This window comes from Notolabrus celidotus, chromosome 8 (assembly GCF_009762535.1).
Source record: "Notolabrus celidotus isolate fNotCel1 chromosome 8, fNotCel1.pri, whole genome shotgun sequence".
In the NCBI taxonomy this organism is placed as follows: Eukaryota; Metazoa; Chordata; class Actinopteri; order Labriformes; family Labridae; genus Notolabrus; species Notolabrus celidotus.
The window spans coordinates 29,328,466-29,348,073 of record NC_048279.1 but is presented as its reverse complement, the minus strand read 5'-3'; the positions used below and the strand labels follow the sequence as shown (position 1 = coordinate 29,348,073).

Below are 19,608 nucleotides of genomic sequence, written 5' to 3'. Positions count from 1 at the left end.
GGGTTCTTAATGATGCAAACACATACAAGATAGACCTATGTCGCTCATTCTTACAGGAAGGGTTCACCTCAGGTAGGATCTTCATTTCGGCTGTCAGACATGCCGGACCAGCCCTTCATTCAAATTCAGCAGACAGCAGTGACTGTGTGTTTATGCGTTGCCAGTGTGGAATAAAAGGCTTATGAGTGGCACAGAATCATACAGCTGTTGTTATGAAGCACAATCCTCGGGTCCCCAGATAGCTGAGGATTAGCTGATTTCTTCAGATATTCCGCCCTGTAACTCTTCTGACAAGGAGCGTGATAAATGGTCAGGGATAATCACACTTGGTTAGCCAACAGATCCGCTCAGTGTGTTAAGAAGGGGGGATGGTTGGGGGTAGATGGGATGGGGGCAGCATCAAAGCCTGGCCTCTTGCAGCTGTGAGCTCCCCACTGCCCAGAGTGGAGAGAGCTTGAGAAGGAAGCTGTTTTAGGTCAGCTGCACAGCTTGGCTTCTGGCGGGTGTGTTCATGTGAGTGTATGTGCATGAGAGACGTGCATAAGCATCCAAATCTGCAAGAGTGCATGTGTGTGTGTGTGAATGCATGCAATGTCACCAACCAGATGCTTTACCCCCTGGGTAGTGGAGCTCGCCGAATATATGGAGCAGCACATCAAAGGCTTGCCCTTCATTTCCAAATCAGTAACTTTTCCCTGAGTAACGTCCTACTAATTAAAACCAGTTTACCAAAAAGAGAACTCCCAAGACTGAAAACCAAATTCAACCATGAAGTGTTTTTTTTTTTTCCACAAGGCCTGATTTAACAAAAGTCATAAATCAGATTCAGTGAGTGATAATAATTTATGGAGGCTGTACTGAGGGAATACACTTGAAGAGAGAAAGTTCTTTCTTCCATTGAAAGAGCATCATGAGGCTAAGTCCTGAAATACATTTCTACTTTGATACTTTGCACTTAAAAGGAAATATTATAATCGACTAAAAACTTTGTTCTTAAGTATTTTTTTGCATCAAAGTTACAGAGAGCTTGAAAATACATTGAATTGAAGGAGGTAGGTTGTCGCTGTGAGAGCTTTTTGCCCAGACTACAAAAACCTGCTAGCTAAAGACTCCAGTAAACCACCATCAGCTGATCTAAGAAGGTGCCCAGGCTCAGAGGATGAAGTAGATCTTGAGATCTGGTCAGTTAAAGCCTTAAAGGTCAGCTATGTGATGTTAAAACCAACTCAAAAACAAACGTTTATCAGAATAATACAATCTTGTTTTTCAGAATTGGTGAAAACTCTGGCAGCAGCATTTTGAAAGTTTCAGTTTTCTTTTTACAACCAGCAGAGTTGCTTCCAAAAAGTCAGTTGGTGCAAGAAGAAAAAAATTAACTTTGTCTTACTAAAGAAAAATATTCTCTTTTAGTGTGTTAAAAGAGTTACAAGTTCCTTCTCTCATACTTGTTTAACTTTAGTCCAAAGCCTAATTCGATGCATAATTGAAGAAAAAGTCACAGATCTCTGTGTGCACACTTCAGTTCTGGTCCACATTACGGTGACTACAGTAGAAGACGGTTTTATTGGTCTGTCTGAAGAGGAAAGACGTTGTTAAGTGGTTCATTTCTGATGAATAAATGAGTAGAGATTTGCATTTAGATTTCAGCTATCAATAGAAAAGAAGGCCAAAACTATGAATAATAAAAACCCAAGCTGTAATAAACTGGAGGTTTCTGCAAATAACACTAAATGAAATCTATTTGTTGCTAATATTACAGTTTATGATCAAATAGTAGCTTGCACGGCTCTTAAATTTGAAAGGTGAGCTGGGTGCAAGGAAGATATGAATACAGGAGAATACAAAACAAAACTATGGCACTCTGAAAATTACATAATCCCTTTTATTTATTGTCGGCAATACTGCCGGCAAAATCAATCTTGGTCTCATTAAATATTTGTGAGTGCTGAAGTTTGTTTCATTTTTGCTTTAATACAGTTTATTCATGTTTATCAATGTTTTTGGTTTCATGCTTCTGTGTCCAGGTTTGACCTCTTGGCCAATGGCGGAGCTTCCATAACGCTGAGTTATGAGCGCGCCCCTTTCCCCACACTGCACCGCACAGTCTGGCTGCCCTGGAACGTGTTTCATGTGATGGACACTGTGGTCATGAAGCGGGAAGAGAACGACATCCCCAGCTGCTACCTCACCGGCCTGATCAGACCCAACCCCCTAATCCTGGCCACGCCCCTCTCCACTCTGTACAAGACATCCCCTGAGGACAGTCCCATCATCCCTGAGACCCAGGTGAGACAACTACTGCAGAGTGTCCTCTTGGATCACATTACAAACCCTTTTATGGCCAATTCCTAATCTGTGCATCATATCTGATAGTTTAGAATGACATTTCATAATTCACCCCATGTTTGATCCCAAAATTACAAGCCACAGTGTTGAAAATGCACTAACGATAATACGGTTATCTCCCTTATACCACGGCCCCGCTCTCTTTTTAAACACAGCCAGATTTGCCTTTCAGTTTGCCTTTGAGCTTTGATTGAATTGAGGCGTCTCCCCAAATACTAAGCCATAAATTTCCTCCCAGTCATACTGATAAATTCTGAGGACACATCACACGGAGGTTTCATGCTCTCCTGGGTTTGTATTTTGTCCATTTTGGCTCAAATCTGAGTTGAAAGTCCCTGAATGCCAAATGTGACTTTGCAGCTTTTGCAGTTTAAATGAATGGGTAAAAATATGAATCAGTGTTACTTGTAAGGGAAAACATATGACTATGACATGTTGCATAAACACTGTGCCAGTCTGAGGTAGAACTGATGCTTCAGAGGTACTACTGCTGCTTTCACATGGGTTCAGGTAGAAATGGCGATAACACAACATGGCACTGCTCACTTACTGTGTGAAAGAACAGAAGCTGAATTTGATTTACTGTATATTGAATACAAATAAATCATTTTGTTTGTATTATTTTAAAAAGAATGACTGTTGCTGTAAAATCTGGCTTAGACCATACTTCTGTTGTTACATCCCCTCAAACCTACAAGGCCATTAAGGGCCTGTGTCCACTGACTTTATTGTGCCGGCAGAGCTCACCTCCTTGATTTCAAGAGCTATTCACTGTTACTGTGGCTACGTTACAAAAGCTGTTCCAAGGCGCTTCTACTTCCCTTAGCAGCGACCATTCAGTCTGTTTTTAAATGTTCTGTAAGCTTTATATTTGCTTTTGTTCAATTACATTCTACAAGGCCTCACTGTGTTTTGGCACTGAATTATATCCACATTTAAGATGAGCTGGATGGAGGGGAAAAGTCCTGACAGACACTTTAATTTAAGGTTGATTCATTAAGATGTGATACAAATTTCACCATTTATATCCAGCTCATTTCCTGGAGTGATCTAGCTCATTCAGTAACAGAAAAAAACACTGTGGAATGTATATAATATATAAAAAATAGTAATGTTAGGGTAGTATTAACAGACTGTATGTATGGGCCATTTTTAGATCAGAGGTGGAATTGTTGTCTGGCTCCTGAAGAGTTTGAGTGTGACAACACTTTACCAATTACCACTAACTTCCAGCAGACAGTGTAAATATTACTAACTGTGCCGGGCTGTTAGCACCAGTATTAGCAGTGAGGCTTGTTTACATAGAAAGAGGCATATTTTGCTCCAAATGAATGCATAATGGTTCATTTAAATCTATGCAAATGACACTGATGCACAGAGACGCTATTTGCTCAGTAGCAGTTTGTGGAGTGTTTAACCCTTGGCGCGTTCTTTGTATATGAGGCGATGTCCTTTTGGCTCAGTCGCACAAGTTTAGCTGGCTCAAAAGCTGCTCAATCTTTTTGTTAATCAGGCCCTGCGGTCTTAAGATGCTGTAGTGCATTGTTTTTGTATGAAAAACAGGGTCTGCCAACCAAAAAATAGTGGATATAGGACTTATTGCACTTTCAGTGTCAAGAGTGAAAGGAGCTGGTCTGAAAAATGGAGGGACTGTTGCACAGAAGTTATTAGCTTTTCTTTTAGATCAATGTGTTTTTATCTTATGAGGATGTTACATAAATCTTTCTGTTGTGGAGGAGGGCAAATATGTAAAAATATCATTCCCTTGGACCGCTCTGCCCGTCTCATCTGATTTGACCCTCTTATTCATTCTATCAAATAAAAGTAATTTCCAGTTTAACTTCTTATATCTACCTGAATCCATGTGGAGAGTGGTAAAAGTATCTTTTCCTCGCAGGGTGAAATGATGGGGAGTGAATATGTTGCCTCTATAGTTAGCTCAGTCTGCACACTAACAGATTTACTCTCGGTGTATTAAAGTTAAAACCTAATTTGAGGATTTGCCCCCGTGTGACTCTGGGAACCAACACAAACTCTGTTTTTTGCTTGAATTGCTTTACATTTAATGATAATAGTGGACCCCAGTGAAGAAAGTTCAATATGTTACCATTTAATTTAATGTGTAACATTACCCTGAGGTAGTATATCCTGTAATTTGAGCCATTCCACTAAGCTGAATCCCATCAAACTCCTTATGCTCCTGTTATTTAAGCCTACACACCTCACGCTGTGCATTTGGCATCTGTCTGACTACTAATTAAAATCTTAGGTCCTTCATGAGCAAGTTGCCATACCAGGCAGCGACCTGAACCTGGTCTACCTGAGCTCCAGGGCAGCTGGCTACAAGCCCATCCTCAAGGTGCTCCTGACCCAAGACCGTCTCCCCTTCGGCCTGATGAAGGTGCACCTGATGGTGGCCGTCATGGGCCGTCAGTTCCAGAAGTCTTTCCCTGCCTTCCCCGACCTCTCGTACACCTTCATCTGGGATAAAACAGACGCCTACAATCAGAAGGTCTTTGGCCTGGCGGAGGCTGTGGGTGAGTGCCTGCTGTGAAGCTGCTGACTGGATGCTCTGTGAGCGTAGGTTCACACTCAGATACTCGAGCTACCTCCAGGCGATGAACCTTGGACGAACTTTTGAAGATTGATTTTATTTTATTTTTTATTTCCCTTCATTTGATTCTGTGTGAGATAAAGATTTAGCAGGTTGGTGTGAAATTCTGAAATTCCCCCGGTGCTGCATTTTTTGAAGGCCACTGCTCTTTTGCTGACTTCTTTGTTTTGCATGTATGAAATTACAGCTGCAGTGAGTGCAGAGACTGAAATATTGCCTATGAGGCAGTGGCATGAAGATAAAAGTCAATAGGGGCAATAAAAACTAATGACAAACAATAACAGAATCATTTTACTGCATCGTAAATTGCAGAATATCTTGATTATTATTATAATTAGAGTGAAATTAAGTAATGTGCACTAGCTTGCACTTATCACATGCAGTTAGTCTTGCATCTTGATGAGAGTGGACAACTCTCAGTGTCAGACAAGAAGACGAAGAGTGAATGATAAAGCATTAAAGCAGTCCAGTGTATGGAGTAGAGAGATAAAAAAGCTTGTGGCCTGAACATTAACAGGATGCAGTCATGGCTCAGAGTTTATGATATTTACCATAATGTGCACCATCTGAGCCTTTATTGTTTATTGCTAATTCAAGCCACTTTACACTCTATTCCAGGTTTATTTGCATTTACACAAGATAAAACAGAGAAATGAGGAGAGAGTGCATGAAATATAAACCGCACAGGTGAGACACAGCAACCCCCACAGGTCTGCTAAAATCATCCCAGCTGGAGAAAACGACACAGTCATCGAGAGGAGCAGAGCCCGGGAATACAGAGAAACAGACACAACGTGTGCTGAATGTCTTATTGGCTACAAGCCTCATTGCTGCCTTAAGTGTCAGGTAGGGAGGCTGCAACCTTGCTCACCATGGGCATCTGCCATCATTGCTTTCAGTGTCTGTGGGATATGAATACGAGTCCTGCCTTGATGTGGTGCTCTGGGAGAAGAGGACAGCCGTGTTGCAGGGCTACGAGCTGGATGCTTCCACCATGGGAGGATGGATGTTAGACAAACACCACATATTGGACATTCAGAACGGTAAGGAATGCTCATTTATGTCTAAACAGTGTTTGTGAGTGCATGCAGGGCAGAGATAGGTGGCCTCTTAGGGTTACAGGCAGGTGGTCTTCACACTGAATCTCTGCAATAAATACTTGAATCAAAATGAAATATGGTTCGTCATCCCGTCTGAAGATAATAGAGGAGCGTTTTGAAGGGCCGATTATTCACAGTAATGACAGAATAAATCAGCGACTGTGTCACCAGGGTGCAGGGCGCGCTGTGATTCCACACTGCTCAGCTATTTTAGGAAGAAGGCCGCCTTTTGCTGCACATGAAGGCTCAGCCTTTTGATGAACAGGCGTCATGTTTAATTCTCGCATTAATTCAACAAACTAAATTAATTTCTCGCTCTGTCATCAATCAGAAAAGCTTTAATCGCCAAGTACAATAAATGGACATGAGTTTGTCTTTGTCGCGCTGGCACAGAGACATGAGAGAGTGAATCATGAAACTATCAAATATACATACAGGCCTGGGTCTTTGCTGGGTTGCAGTTCCAGGAGATCTGGCTTTGTTATCTGGAGAATTCAGTACTTTGTTAGAACAGTGCAGGCAGTAATGTGACTGCAATCATCAGAAGTAGGCCTCAGGGTAGAGTGCATTGTCAGTTTGCCAGGCTGCTGTTTTGACATTAAATCCACTTCGTTGTTCCAGTTGTCCAAAACAATTTGTGGCCCTTTCATCTTTAATATAGTCGAGGTTACGCTCGTGGCCTTCAGCTGAGTCCTTAGTCTCACACTGTCAGATCGAGGTTTGTGACTGGGGAGTTGGGTTTGCACTGTTTTGCAGGGAGGTTTTTTTCATGTTGATTTTGTTCTTGTGGGTATTTAATGAGTCCCTTCTCTCATTTTTAATGGACCTATTTTAGATTTAAAGTTACTCACCCAACTTGCTAAATCCTGCCCAAACCAGGAGGGAGAACAATTCATGCCATGCCATTGACTTCTAATTACACCGAGGTGCTTCCCTGTCACTTTTGTCTCCTTAATATTCACAGAAAAATGCCCAAAAGCTGTTGTGTCTTGGGAAGCACTTTCCAACAGGATAAGGAACCCAGAGCTAAGTTTTGGTTGGCTCAGGGAAGAGAAGGCTGAGCCTAATGAGGACAAAGTGGATACAAACGCAAGAGGCTAGACAGTGGCAGGAATCACGAGGATCCTGAGGCCTGAGAAAGTGTCCAGACGAACTGTAGAGAAAGAAGCTAAACTAGGCTGGGCCCTTAAGGTTAACTGATGATCTCACACAGTTGTACTCCACTTTACCCATTTAATCAGATTAGACAAGGGTAGAAGAGGAAACACTGATTTAAACTGAGAGAGTTTAGTTTGTCACTACTTTTTTAACTCCAAGCCCAACATGGTCCCAGCAGATGGCAGCTCAACATGAGTCTGGTTCTGCTCGAGGTGTCGGTCTGTTGTCATAACCCGGCTCACAAGACATGACAAAAGACAGAGAAATACACGGTCAACTAAATGATGCACAAGTTCACTCCAGAAGAATGTGTCATTGATGCATAAATGTGCAAAGACGATAAGGTGTGTGCATCAGTAGACCAGCATGTGGGATGTGTGGAGCGTGTTGTATGGCGTGAAAATAAACTAAAAAGACAGGAACTGTGGTGCCATGTGAAGAGTCCTTGAGAGAATGAGAGAGAGAGGGCAGATTTACTGTCAGATCTGAAACACACCTGGGAGACTGGCCAGATACTCCCAGGTGTGGCGAAACTCCACCCACTAGCGACCTGCAGGGAGAAAGGGAAACAACAAGCTGGTCCTTCCCAACTGGGAGAGCCATCATGCTGTTCGGAAGGAAAGGACGTTTTTCCTGACCACTATAACTTAATAGTAATAATAGTACATTTTATTTAAAGGCGCCTTTTAAAGCACTCAAGGTCACCCCACAAGGCAGAGTTTTAAAAAATAACAACAATATGAAAAATATAAAAACTCGCTAAATGCTGCAACGTGTTTGTGGATTAAGATAAGGCAGAGTCTTTGTCCTTGTAAATAATCTTTGTAAGAGTACCATTTAAAGTTGACATAAATTGTCTCTATACTAATACATATTGATTTATAGGTTGACTTTTCCTCTCTGGTAGACACAGGCGCTAAAATAAAGCTTTGATATAAACTTTATTAATAACACTGTGATAACATCTCTAATTTTTGGGCTTCCTTCTGGCTTTTTGTTAGCATTCCACCATCAAACTGCAAATCATGACTGATTTCTCTCTCTTTGTGGGGCGTAGTTTATAGAAGATTAAGTGTTGTGCTCTGTCTCTGTACAAAGTCATGGATCTTCTGTATATGGACAGAATTAAAGATGAATGAATGTCACATATGGAGAAGTTTGATTAGAAATAAACTAAAGATTTTTCTTTTGTGTAGCTGGCAACTTAAAGGATTTGCAACAGCTGGTTCGAACAATAAATGCGTCTCATCATACTTGTAGCTGATGAATTTACCAGTTAAACAATCATGATTCTTGTGTCTTGGAGCCACAGGGTCTGCAGACTTATTTCTTTTTGATGTCCTCTCAGTGATAGCATCACTGCAGAGCAGTCTGGCATGGTTATGATTGATGTTCCTTCTGAGTCAAGTTGATCCCATTATCCAGACAGAGAAGACATAAAACAGAGGAATAATTACGGCTGATATTATAGGTGAAGCTTGTGAATGCATTCTTTCTCAGTGTCACGTCTCCGTAGAGTCTCATCATATGACGGATTTCTGCAGGTATGTTTGCAGCATGTTGATGAGTTTGGGATTATAATGCATTGTGGTTAGACTTCATGCAGAGTGAGCTGTCCTGAAATAGCGTTGTGTTAATATCTTACCTTTTTAATGCCATCATTTGTCAAAAATGAGCTTTTTTAGAGGTCATTGTGTGAAGAAAAGATAGACCAAATTTCATCACTCTGAGAGAGATAACTTCCATTTTAATGTGGAGATGGAGCGCCATAGTGCAAATTTATCATCACTTCCTCTTGTGGTGCAGAATCTAATTTTAAGAAGAACTGTTCCTTTATTAACATCCCTGCAAAACATCAAGCACTGCCTTAGGATGCCTCTGCGCTTCTTTCTCTCTTTGGAGTTGTATTGTACACCCACACTCACTCAATACGAGGTCGTACCGTTCACCTTACAGGTAGGTGTATCACTCTTCACTGATTCCTTCTCTGTTGGTGTGCAGAAATAAAGTCAATTCCTCCAAAGGCAGCAAAAATGTACAAATGTAGCTGTACGTGAGTTTCTTTATGCAGTAACAGGTTGGCCATCAGCAGCTAGCATCATTTCAGCTTGCATCACTTTGAAGTTTCTGGTAATGACTGTGCTGCTCATGCATTTGGATTCTGAGCAAAAGATGAGTAAAGTGATATTTCAGTAATTTTCTTTCAAGTGTAAAGTCTGATGTTCAAAGTCCAGCAAATGCAGAACTTAACTGAGTAACCTCTCGGTGTGATTAATGTAGCTGTAGTTCATAAGGCTGCAGCAGTAGGTCTGGTGAGCTTGTAGAGGTTAATGAGGCTCAATGGCTTAACAGCACAACATTAAAGTGTATGTGCCGCTAATTGTGCATGAAAATAGACTGCAGCTTTATTTATTCATGGTGCTGATATTGAATTTGAACCGCTGCATGTATACTTTTCATGTCTACTGGGAATGGAAACAACTGGGGAGGAAATGCAAACCCTGGCTGACCGTTCACAACCCTTGTGGTTTCTGTGTGGTATCTCCACCGCCCGGATGTGTAGTAACTTTTATGAGGAGGTTTTCACGAGCTCTGGTGGAGCTACAGAGCATCTTTACTTCCCCCTTGCAACCGCTGGCACAAAAGCATAAATCTGGACCGAGCTACTGTCCCTTTGACCAGGTCCATCGAGCTGTGTGCAAACCTCAGAGGTTATTTCCGGAGGTTTTGGCAACAACTGAAGGTCTGTCCTTAAGGAGGAATGTTTGTGTAACTAGTGCTCAATGCTTCCTCCCTCTTGAGTGTAGTCTTTTTTAGCATCCTGCATGTGCACCCACAATTGGCTGGGGCAACACTATTCGTCCTACAGCGCTCAGTTGGTTTTGCATAGTAACATCATGCATGTGTTCTGCATGTATAACACTCTCGTCACATCTTACAGATTGCCCGAACTGTCTTTTCTCGAGTATGGTTGTTAAAAACATGTCACAGACGCGCTTTCTGAAAACGAGTCTTCCTTTACTTTGTTCAAAACCTTGATGCTACTTTGTCCTGCTTCTTTTGTCGAACATGAAAAGAACAGACACAGGGGCCCATCGCCGAACCCAATCTGTCAAGCCATCCTGAACGCAGAGTTTGTGAAGTGTGCATGAGAACGCTGCAATACGCCTCTAGCTTGACTGCTGCCTGAGCGTTGCGTTTCATCCCACCTGTCTCAAAGTATAGCAGCCCCATTTCCAAAGCCTTCACTGTGGCAGCATCACAGTTGGAGTTGTAGCTGTTGTGAGATGCGTTTGTGATCAACAGATAGGTGCACGACGTGTGCTAATGTATGCTGCAGCCTTTATTAGACTGAGCAGTGCTTCAAGTCTGGGTTTATCAGAAAATTGGATGTTACTGAGCATGAAAAACCATCACGTGCAGGGATGTTCTTCTACATGGCAACACTGATGACAGAAATGAAACAACAACCAGATGGTGTTGGGTTTCTCTTATGCAGTTAATGCTGTAGCATCCCCCAGGCTTTTTCCACACTTCTCACTTGTCCTATTACAGCAGTGCCTCTGAAATAAATAACAAAGTCTGACTAAATTTAAAACACTCAAAAATAGTTCAGCAAACTTGTGCGGTTCAGTCTCTCCTGCCCCGGTCTGACAGGAGCTTAATCAATTTGCCAAAAGGGTTTCATGTTACAATCCTTTTAGCTCAACCCAAACACACTGAGCTTCTTAAGACTGCAAGATGTTTTGTTAGCAACATGGTATATTGGTTTATGCTGTGTTCACATCAAAGTATCATAACCCCATTTGTAATCTCATCTGTCTTTGCCCTCACAGTTATGCATTTTAACCACAGAGGTTCTCTGAAGGCACCTCGTTTCATCCCCTCAAGTTTTTTTTTCAATCCAAACTGAATTATTCAGTCCTGCATTCAGCCACATTTTGACATTTGAGATTTATGGCCCACGTGGGTTCTTTTTTTTTTGCTTGAGGAATGCAGTTCGATACCTTCGGTCTGCATGAAGATGAATCCAAATATCACTATTTGCCTTCATTGCTGCCCCAGTATTGATCCTTCAATGCTTTAACCTTGACTAATGTCTTCCCCCAACATGTTAGCGAGTGCTGGTCCTCTACAGATGCACGGCAGTTTTACTCGAGACACTCTCTATCGCTCTTTGTAGTGGGACTGCTTTATTTTGCACCACTTGGAACATCTGAGACCTTTTTCTCTCCTCATTTGTTGCAAAAGACCCGAATAAAAAAGAAATCTCTCACTCTCTGCCTTCACTCTAGAGCCTGTCGAGCCAGATAAGGCAAATTGCTGGTGTCTGTGCTTTAGTCTTGTCCTCCTGCCCCTCCTTTCTTCATTACAAGTGGATATGCCATCCTCTCAATCTGCAGCTTGTTTCTATCTTGGGTAACATAGCTGATTCTTATTTGACACAGCCACAGAGTTCAGAAAACTCAGAGTCTTGGAGTGTACTTACTGTACATCTCACGCACTCGCTGCAGAGAGCTTTTTCCTGCCCACATTTAGCCTCTATCATAGAGGATCAGAGGGAGCCGGGGTGGTATCTTAGAGAATGACACAGTGCAGAGGAGAACAAAGAAGGACAGGGTGCAATTAAGACACTCTCCCACTCCTCCCCTACCAATCTTTGTACTCTCTATGTGTCACCAAGGTGACATTGCTCAGGGCGTTCCACTTTTTTTATCAGGTATTGAGGCTCGGCCTCGCATTTGTACCATTAATCATCTTGGGAGCTGTGATGTTGGCATTAAAGCATTTCCTTCTGACTACATGACTTAAATTAGCCTTTTATCAAACATATAATTACCGTCTTTAATGAGTCTAAGACAGGAATCAATTTAAAAACTGCTCTTTAATGAGTACAATGTGCATTCGGGGGCGCTGCCTTGCAGTTCTAGACTGTGTAGTGATGAGTTACCAGCTCTATGAGGTAGGCAGAGGATCCGAATAAAGCAGAGAAGCAGCAACTTCATCTTGTCGTTATCTGTTCCCACTCTTCCTCGTTCAATCGATCCACATCTCACTGCTTGCATCTGCTGTCTTTGTTTCAATGTCTACGTACCTTTTGGTGAATTCGATGTCACTGTCAGAGTCTAGCTGTGTCTGAGAGTTAAATAATGTAGCAAGAGCAGCGTGATGTGCAGTTACATGACATTATGGGCTGTGTGCTCCCTGGATGGAAGAGCCATGGAGTGATGTCAGAGCAGCAGAGACAACGGGTACGAGGAGATTTATAGTGGCGTGGATAAAACAGCTTACAGTGCAGACGACATCCAAGCTGAGTCAGAGCTGCAGATGCACTCCACGTTCAGCTGGAGTAAAGTTAAGGTTCATTAATTTCAGTATGTTGTTTTTGAAGTTATAACATTCTAGTTTAATAGTCAACCCTACATTTGCCGTGATTCATTTGTCTTTGCACACAGCCAATCGTCATGTCAGTTCAGATAAGATGAATCCGTATTTCTAATTTAGTGAGTCTATTTTTACACACGTGTCTTTTTCCTCTGCTTGAGTAAGGAGTGCTTGTACTTTTGATACCTTGAATGCCAGATTTTGATAGTAAAGCAAAACACTGATGACTTCAGTAGTTCACACTGACTTCAACCCTGAAACTCAAACACGCCTCCACACATTCATTTAATAATCAATGAGCAGACACATCCCTAATGGTTCATCCTTTCAGCTGTCATACTCCAGCTTTGACTTGAAATCTCTTCTGGAAAACCCACCGAGGGAGAACCGCTTTAGTAAAGTGAGACATAAAACCTCCACCAAACTTTAAATTGTGTTTCTGCTGTTTTCAAAACACTGCAGCTTTATCTTATTTTTGAGAAACTTTTGTTTGCAGTTTTATAGATGTTTCCCAAACTCTGCTTCAAAATCAGAACAAAGTGACATGAAAGTACAGAATAAAAGTCTAAAAACATCAAATGACTCCAAAGACATTTCAGTGCGGACACCGTAGGAGTCCCCCCTGTTCAGCCTGGGGTGTCAGACAGTCACAAACCGTACTCCCATAAGTGCTGCACTCCAGCTGAGACGTCACAAGTTTGATCCTTGCAACAGTCATCAGCAGTAATGTGTCATGACCAAGTGTCCTTGAGGGAAGAAAACTGAACCCTAATCTGCTCCCTCACACTGAGCTGCCTCACACAACAGCAGCAGAAGTTGGAAGTGAAGTGACAGAGTATATAGTGTCCACACTGAGCAAGACGTGCATTGTGGGGGGTTGCTGATGATTGATTATTGTATTTAATCCGTTCCATTACGCAGTCTAATAGCCTATGGTAAGACTTGTGTGTACAGTAAACTATGATGGAAGTGTAAATAGAGAGGACTGCGGCGGCGTGCCAAAATGACCTCGGCATTAAATGTTTCTTTTTTCTTTTTTATAAAGCTGAACGTCAGCCAAAATGCGAGGCTGCTGTACTGCTGCTAGTGATCCATGTCCTACACACTGCATTAGGCTGCTGGATATGAGAATTGTCTTTCCTGTGAATGTTAAGAAGCTATTACACAAACAGGCATTGAAATTCTAGTCAGATTTCATAGCGTATTTGTTATTTGTAGCTTTGTCTCTGAACGCAGCATCAACCTTTAAGTGTTTCTTCATCTCACCATGTGTTTCATTCAGTGAGCAGACACATGGATCACAGTTCAATTAAAGTCCCAAGGTCAGGTGTTTGATGGCATCACGCATGAAGCAGTCCCCTGCACCTATTTGTCTTTGTTAGAGGCTCGTGTATAGTGCTGTGGGATACAAAAGACAGATCGGTCAGATCGTACTGTCAGGAGCCTCGCTGCACTGTGCCTTCATTTGAATTTGCCCTTCAATCAATTAAACCACTGAAAGGAACTAATCTGAGAAGGGACGAGCAGCACTGACCGCACGCTTGGTTTCACATACATGGAGGTTCCTGATGGCCTGCGGGATAACGCTGAGGGAGAACGACATTATGTGGCCATTCAGTGGTGCCATAGATTCACTAATTAGGACAGAGGCAGTGCGAATTCAAACAAGTTGTTGGATGTGAATAATTAAGGACTTCCAGCATGCACTTCTTCCCTTTGATCTGCTTTTTCCCCTTTGAAGAGAGTCCCACTGTATCAGAACCCCCTCCCCTGAAAAGTCAGCTATATCTGCTTCTTGCTAAAATAATAATTAACATTAACTGAAGTGACTCACCAAATATGGCGAGTCCTTTGTGAAAAAGGATTCACTGTTACAAAAGGGGTACACTGTATCAGTGTGAACTGTCTCTTTGTGACTTTGAGCAAAACAGCTCCTTTTCAAGTTAAAAGATAGTCCATAATTTATCACACTATGTAAAATCCACTGCTTTTATGTGGAACATTGAATCCACTGAAGTGGCTCTATATGATAATAGAGCTATAAATAATAGAGACAATTGTATCAGAGTATATAACTTGGATTTCTCTATTTTGTTTTTCAGCCACCTGAATCAATGTCTTATCTTTACTCACAAACAACACTTCTGTAAAATCTGGAATAAAAGTTGTATAACTCGCAGCTCCGGTGTACCATCTGTTTTCGAAAGTAGAATTTACAGTCATGCTAGCTCGCGGTGTGGTAGTTACAAGGTATGGTCCCACTGTCTTTGACTATCACACCAAGAATCACGACACCCATCTCCGCTGGTCGCTTGTTGTCTTAAGTTGAGGAGTCTTTTCAACCAAACCAACTGGTCACAAGGTTTATTTACTTGATGGTATAGTACATTTGCTGTAAGTGCATGATTCTAACCTAATAAAGGAGAAAAGCTGTGAAAAAGCTGGGTGCCGGTTGGCCTAGCGGTGTAAGTCTGGCCCCATGTACAGAGGCTGTAGTCCTTGTTGCGGCGGCCGCTGTTTCGACCCCCAGCCAGCCCCTTTGCTGCATGTCTTCCCCTTCCCACTGCTTCCAGTTCAGTCTCTCAAAAAAAGGTGGCGCCACCAGCCTAGTCCTCAACCCAATCGTTCCTCCATCTCGCACCAAGCGAAGACATAGCTTGCTTCTTAAAGCGCCATCTTCTAGTTAAATGCTGCAAAACATTAAAATACCTCTCTATGCAGACGATGTTGTATTGTTCATACTGGTGTAAAAGACGAAGCTCAGCAGCTCTTTTCGATGACAGAAAGGTTTTAACAGTGCATCTTATACGCCTAAATCTAAGGTACTTAAAACCATAATGTATTGCTTTAATGACGACTAATAATACTGTACTGTAGGAAACCATCCACACATCTGTAAGTAATAGGCTGGTACACAGAGAATCTTCAATACTCTCAAGTCTAAGTAGGCGTATTGTGTCATTTACATTCATTCATTTGGATTATGGTAATTCAAGAACCTTTACCGGGTATGAAACAAACCTCACATTAACCTTCGAAATGATGAAAATAATAGAGTTGCCGCAAAGAAATGTTCTTTTTTTACGCCTTAATTTAACCTTTGTTTCCAATTTAGTGAAATTACATTTACTCTGCAATAACCTGAGTCAGCTCTTGCACACTTAGCGGAGGAAGAGAACTTCAGTGAAATGGATGTGTTAATATATTCTTGCATATACTGACATATTTAGTTCACTTGGAAATTACTTCCTCTGTACTTGTGAGAATTCACAAGTTAAATTAGTCAAACTTTTGGATTAATATCTGAATGTTATTAATTCGAAACAGGCAAAGCTTGTCTTTCCTCTTTTCACGGGAGGAGTAATAAGACATGGTTGGGATAATGACTGTAACTTTGTCTAAAACCACAACTTGTTTTATGTGTTCAGAATAAATGAGCGGGGCACGACTTTAATTAGGTGGGCTAAGTTTTGAACTTCAGCCAGGCCAGATGTGTCCTTTTGTATCCAGTCTGTGTTTGCTAGGCTATTCAGCTACTCCAGCTCTGTATTTTAAACAGATGCATGTGTTTACTCATTCCACTGTGGGCAATAAATTAAGCAAGACTATTTCCCCAAATGTCAAAGTCTTTCTTAAATATGTTAATTATTGTTATTGCTGAGAAAATGTGTGTTTCTTCATTTTCTGAGTTTAATTGTGATCTGGTCAGGCTCATAAAGATATTCCTCTTGGGAGAATTCCTTGTTAAATAAAGGATAAATAATGAGTCCACAATCTGCTAACAGTGACAAACACCAATTATGCTTTCACACCCGCGGATAACTGCTGTTTGTTTTCCCAGGCATTCTCTACAAAGGCAGCGGGGAGAACCAGTTCATCTCCCTCCAGCCCCCTGTGATCTCCACTGTCATGGGGAATGGGCGGCGCAGAAGCATCTCGTGTCCCAGCTGTAATGGACAGGCCCAAGGAAACAAGCTGTTAGCACCTGTGGCTCTTGCATGGGGCATCGATGGAAGTCTGTATGTTGGAGATTTCAACTACATCCGAAGAATTTACCCATCTGGCAATGTCACAAGTATCATGGAGCTCAGGTAAGATCACAGCTCATTGTTAGGATTGTTTGTCTAACTTAGTTTGTAGTTTAGAAACTGATTCGTATCAAGAAATCTGTGCATTGTTAAGCTCTATCTGTCAAGCAGTTCAAGGTTTAAGTATTAATCTTTGAATTTGTATGAAGCAGTTGAAAAGGACAAAAGATGATACCTCATAATGTTACATTGTGATTGACTGTTATACATTTCAGATCCTGCAAATTACTTTTTGTCCTGAGCATGGAGGGCAAATGAAACACATGGTGGACAGACCTTCAGTCACACGTCTTTCCTTTACCCATTGAAACTTGAAAATCTTTTCCCCATCCATCTCCATAATTAGGAAAGACTTCCTGTCTTCAGCGTGTAATTGGGATGATTTACACCCTCATGCCAAGTTGGCTTCCCTCAGCAAGGACTCTGATTCGGCCAGTTGGCTTATTTCAACGTGGCAGATGTTGATTAAATGTACATTTGGCGTTCATCCTTCAGGAGAGACGTAGATGACAAACATATGACAAATGCCTGGAAAGAACGCAGGTCAACACTCTGTTAACATTGAGTGGTTTGAAAGTATGTGTGAAGTTTGAATGTTGACCAAAAACTGAGAAGAGCAATGTTTGGAAAAACTCTCGACCTCATAAACTCAGGATGTGATTTGCAGTGATTTGTTACTGACATTGCCGTGTTTGGCAGAGTGTGGAGAAAACCAACCCGTTATGGTCTGTGTCCACTAACAGTGCTTTTTTCGCTTGCAGTGCCCACCACCAATTTAATACGCTTTCCACAGGTGCTTATTGTTGCAAGGTTACAAAAGTTGACTTATTTTATTATGCATTTGATTTATTCATGAAGGGACCATGTACAATATGAATAAAAATGTTATAATTTGATGCATTGTACCAGAGTTAGCTTGAGGCTAGTTTACATCTGCAGTCCCTGATCATTAAGTCTACTTCATATTGTTCTTTATGCTAAATATCCACTTTTATTCAGGCAAATTTTACAAAGAAAACATAAACACATAGAAAATATATCATGTTTTGGCATTAGCAGCAGCTCTAGGCTGGTAAAGTTATACCTTTAGAAACACAGGGCAGATAAGTTTATCCTTCGCCATTGTTATCGACAAAGTTGACACCATAAGTCCCTCCCCCTCTTGATTTTAATTTGACATTGAGGAGTGTGATGATTTTCCAAATATTGAACTATTGTCATCAGAGAGCAAAGCAACAAAAATCAGCTGTTGATGAGTGTTTTTGTGCTCAGGATGCAAAATACAATCCTGAACTGCTCTAGTATGTTATAAAAAATAGGTGCCGTCAGCACAAAGACACCATTAGTGGACACAGGCCCTATGTCAATGCATCTGATTTTCAACTATTAAAGTTACTTGCTTCAGTCATTTTTCAAGCCATAAATTCAAAGAGTTGCTGGTTCAAACCTCAGCTGGAGGATTTGCTGTGTACTGTTTTATTAATGAGAGTTAACAAAGAGTAGATTGGTTTTGGACCATTGGTTGGCCTTTTGAATACATTTCTGGAAATCATGATGACCCATTTCTATACATCTTTTTGACCTTTTAAGAAATAAACACTTTATTTTGAAAATCCTGAAAATATTCTGCCAGTTAAACAACGAGAGAAATTGTAGCTCTCATACGTCTACCAGTTTGAATGTGAAGCATGGTGCTTGCTGTAAGGAGAATGCATGCTCAGCAACCCTTTTTCCAGGATAAATAATGGTTTAAGAAACACTTTGTGTCTCCAAGCAACTGTTTTACTGTGTTAACAAGGAGAGAAACACTAAACACTACCATGAAGAGTTGTGGTGTTAGCTAAAAGGAGTTTAGTGTGACATAAAAGACACACTGAGGGAAATGTAAGTTTGCATTAGAAGCCACTTGCAGCGCTGATGTAAAGGTGGAAAAATACCCTTTTTACACAAGACACCATGTGTCTGTCACTTGCAAAATATTTGCTTATTTTGTGTTTGATGTTAGTCTTTTTCAAACATTTAAAGATCAGAGTGGTTTCAGTTTTTTCGCTTGTTGCATAAGAGTTTAAATCCATTTGGGATTCCCTTTCAGCTGCTGTTAGTCTGTATTTAGATCCTGGCTTCAGCGGCCAACGTAACAAGTGGTGGAATCAATATTTCAATACAGGCGGTCAAATTGGGAAAACCAGTGGTAATGCAGGATGGGGTTTCTGGAAGATGGGAGTACATATCCTCCTCTCTGTGGGGTTGCGACTTTCAGCCACGGTCTCGCTTCTCTACTTTCTGCCAAACAAATTTTGTCACCGCCCGAGTCTTTCTCCGGCGGCTGTGTTGATTCTTCAAGGGGAGACTTTGGCTTTCTACATCTCAGCTGTTTTTTTTTCTCTCTCTCACTCGATACTGGGAGTGAAAAAAAAAGTGGCTCTGCATTTTAAAGCTAAATTATTGAGTCCTTGTTGGCACTCACCACTTGTGGTTTCAATGAGGATAACAGGACTTAAAGTGAAAAGAAGAAATCAAACTAAACCTCTAAGTCACTCTTTTGACAAGAAAAGTGATCGGGCAAAGAACATCCTTGGAAATGAGAAGTGAAAGTATCCTGTAAAGATTTACCTATTTCACTGTCTTGATTCTTTCTCCCTCCTTTTCCTGCTCCCTCGTCTTCCTCGTCTCCCTGTCATAGAAATAAAGACTTTAGACACAGGTAGGTGTTTTTTCTTAGTGCATGCTTCTTTAAGCATTCTCTGTTCATCCCCATCCATACCGTCCTCTGTTTGATTCTGATAACTCTTTCTTTTACAGTTGCCTTTAACACCAGTGATTACCACATGTAATTATAGCAAACCAATTATAGCTTGATTACATCCAAACAAGAGGCAGAGAGCACAGTTTGTGGGGGGGAAATGCACTCTCAAAT

General features: G+C 41.4%; 1 protein-coding gene across 1 annotated transcript in view; it reads left to right on the top strand.

The window, feature by feature from the left end:
• si:dkey-237h12.3 (teneurin-3) overlaps positions 1-19,608 on the top strand; it is a 174,646-nt gene that overhangs the window by 134,586 nt on the left and 20,452 nt on the right. The window contains exons 19-23 of the mRNA XM_034690605.1: positions 2,025-2,286; positions 4,616-4,883; positions 5,860-6,003; positions 16,445-16,694; positions 19,375-19,395. Of these exons, the coding sequence (XP_034546496.1) occupies positions 2,025-2,286; positions 4,616-4,883; positions 5,860-6,003; positions 16,445-16,694; positions 19,375-19,395 (945 nt within the window). The remainder of the gene's footprint in view (positions 1-2,024; positions 2,287-4,615; positions 4,884-5,859; positions 6,004-16,444; positions 16,695-19,374; positions 19,396-19,608) is intronic.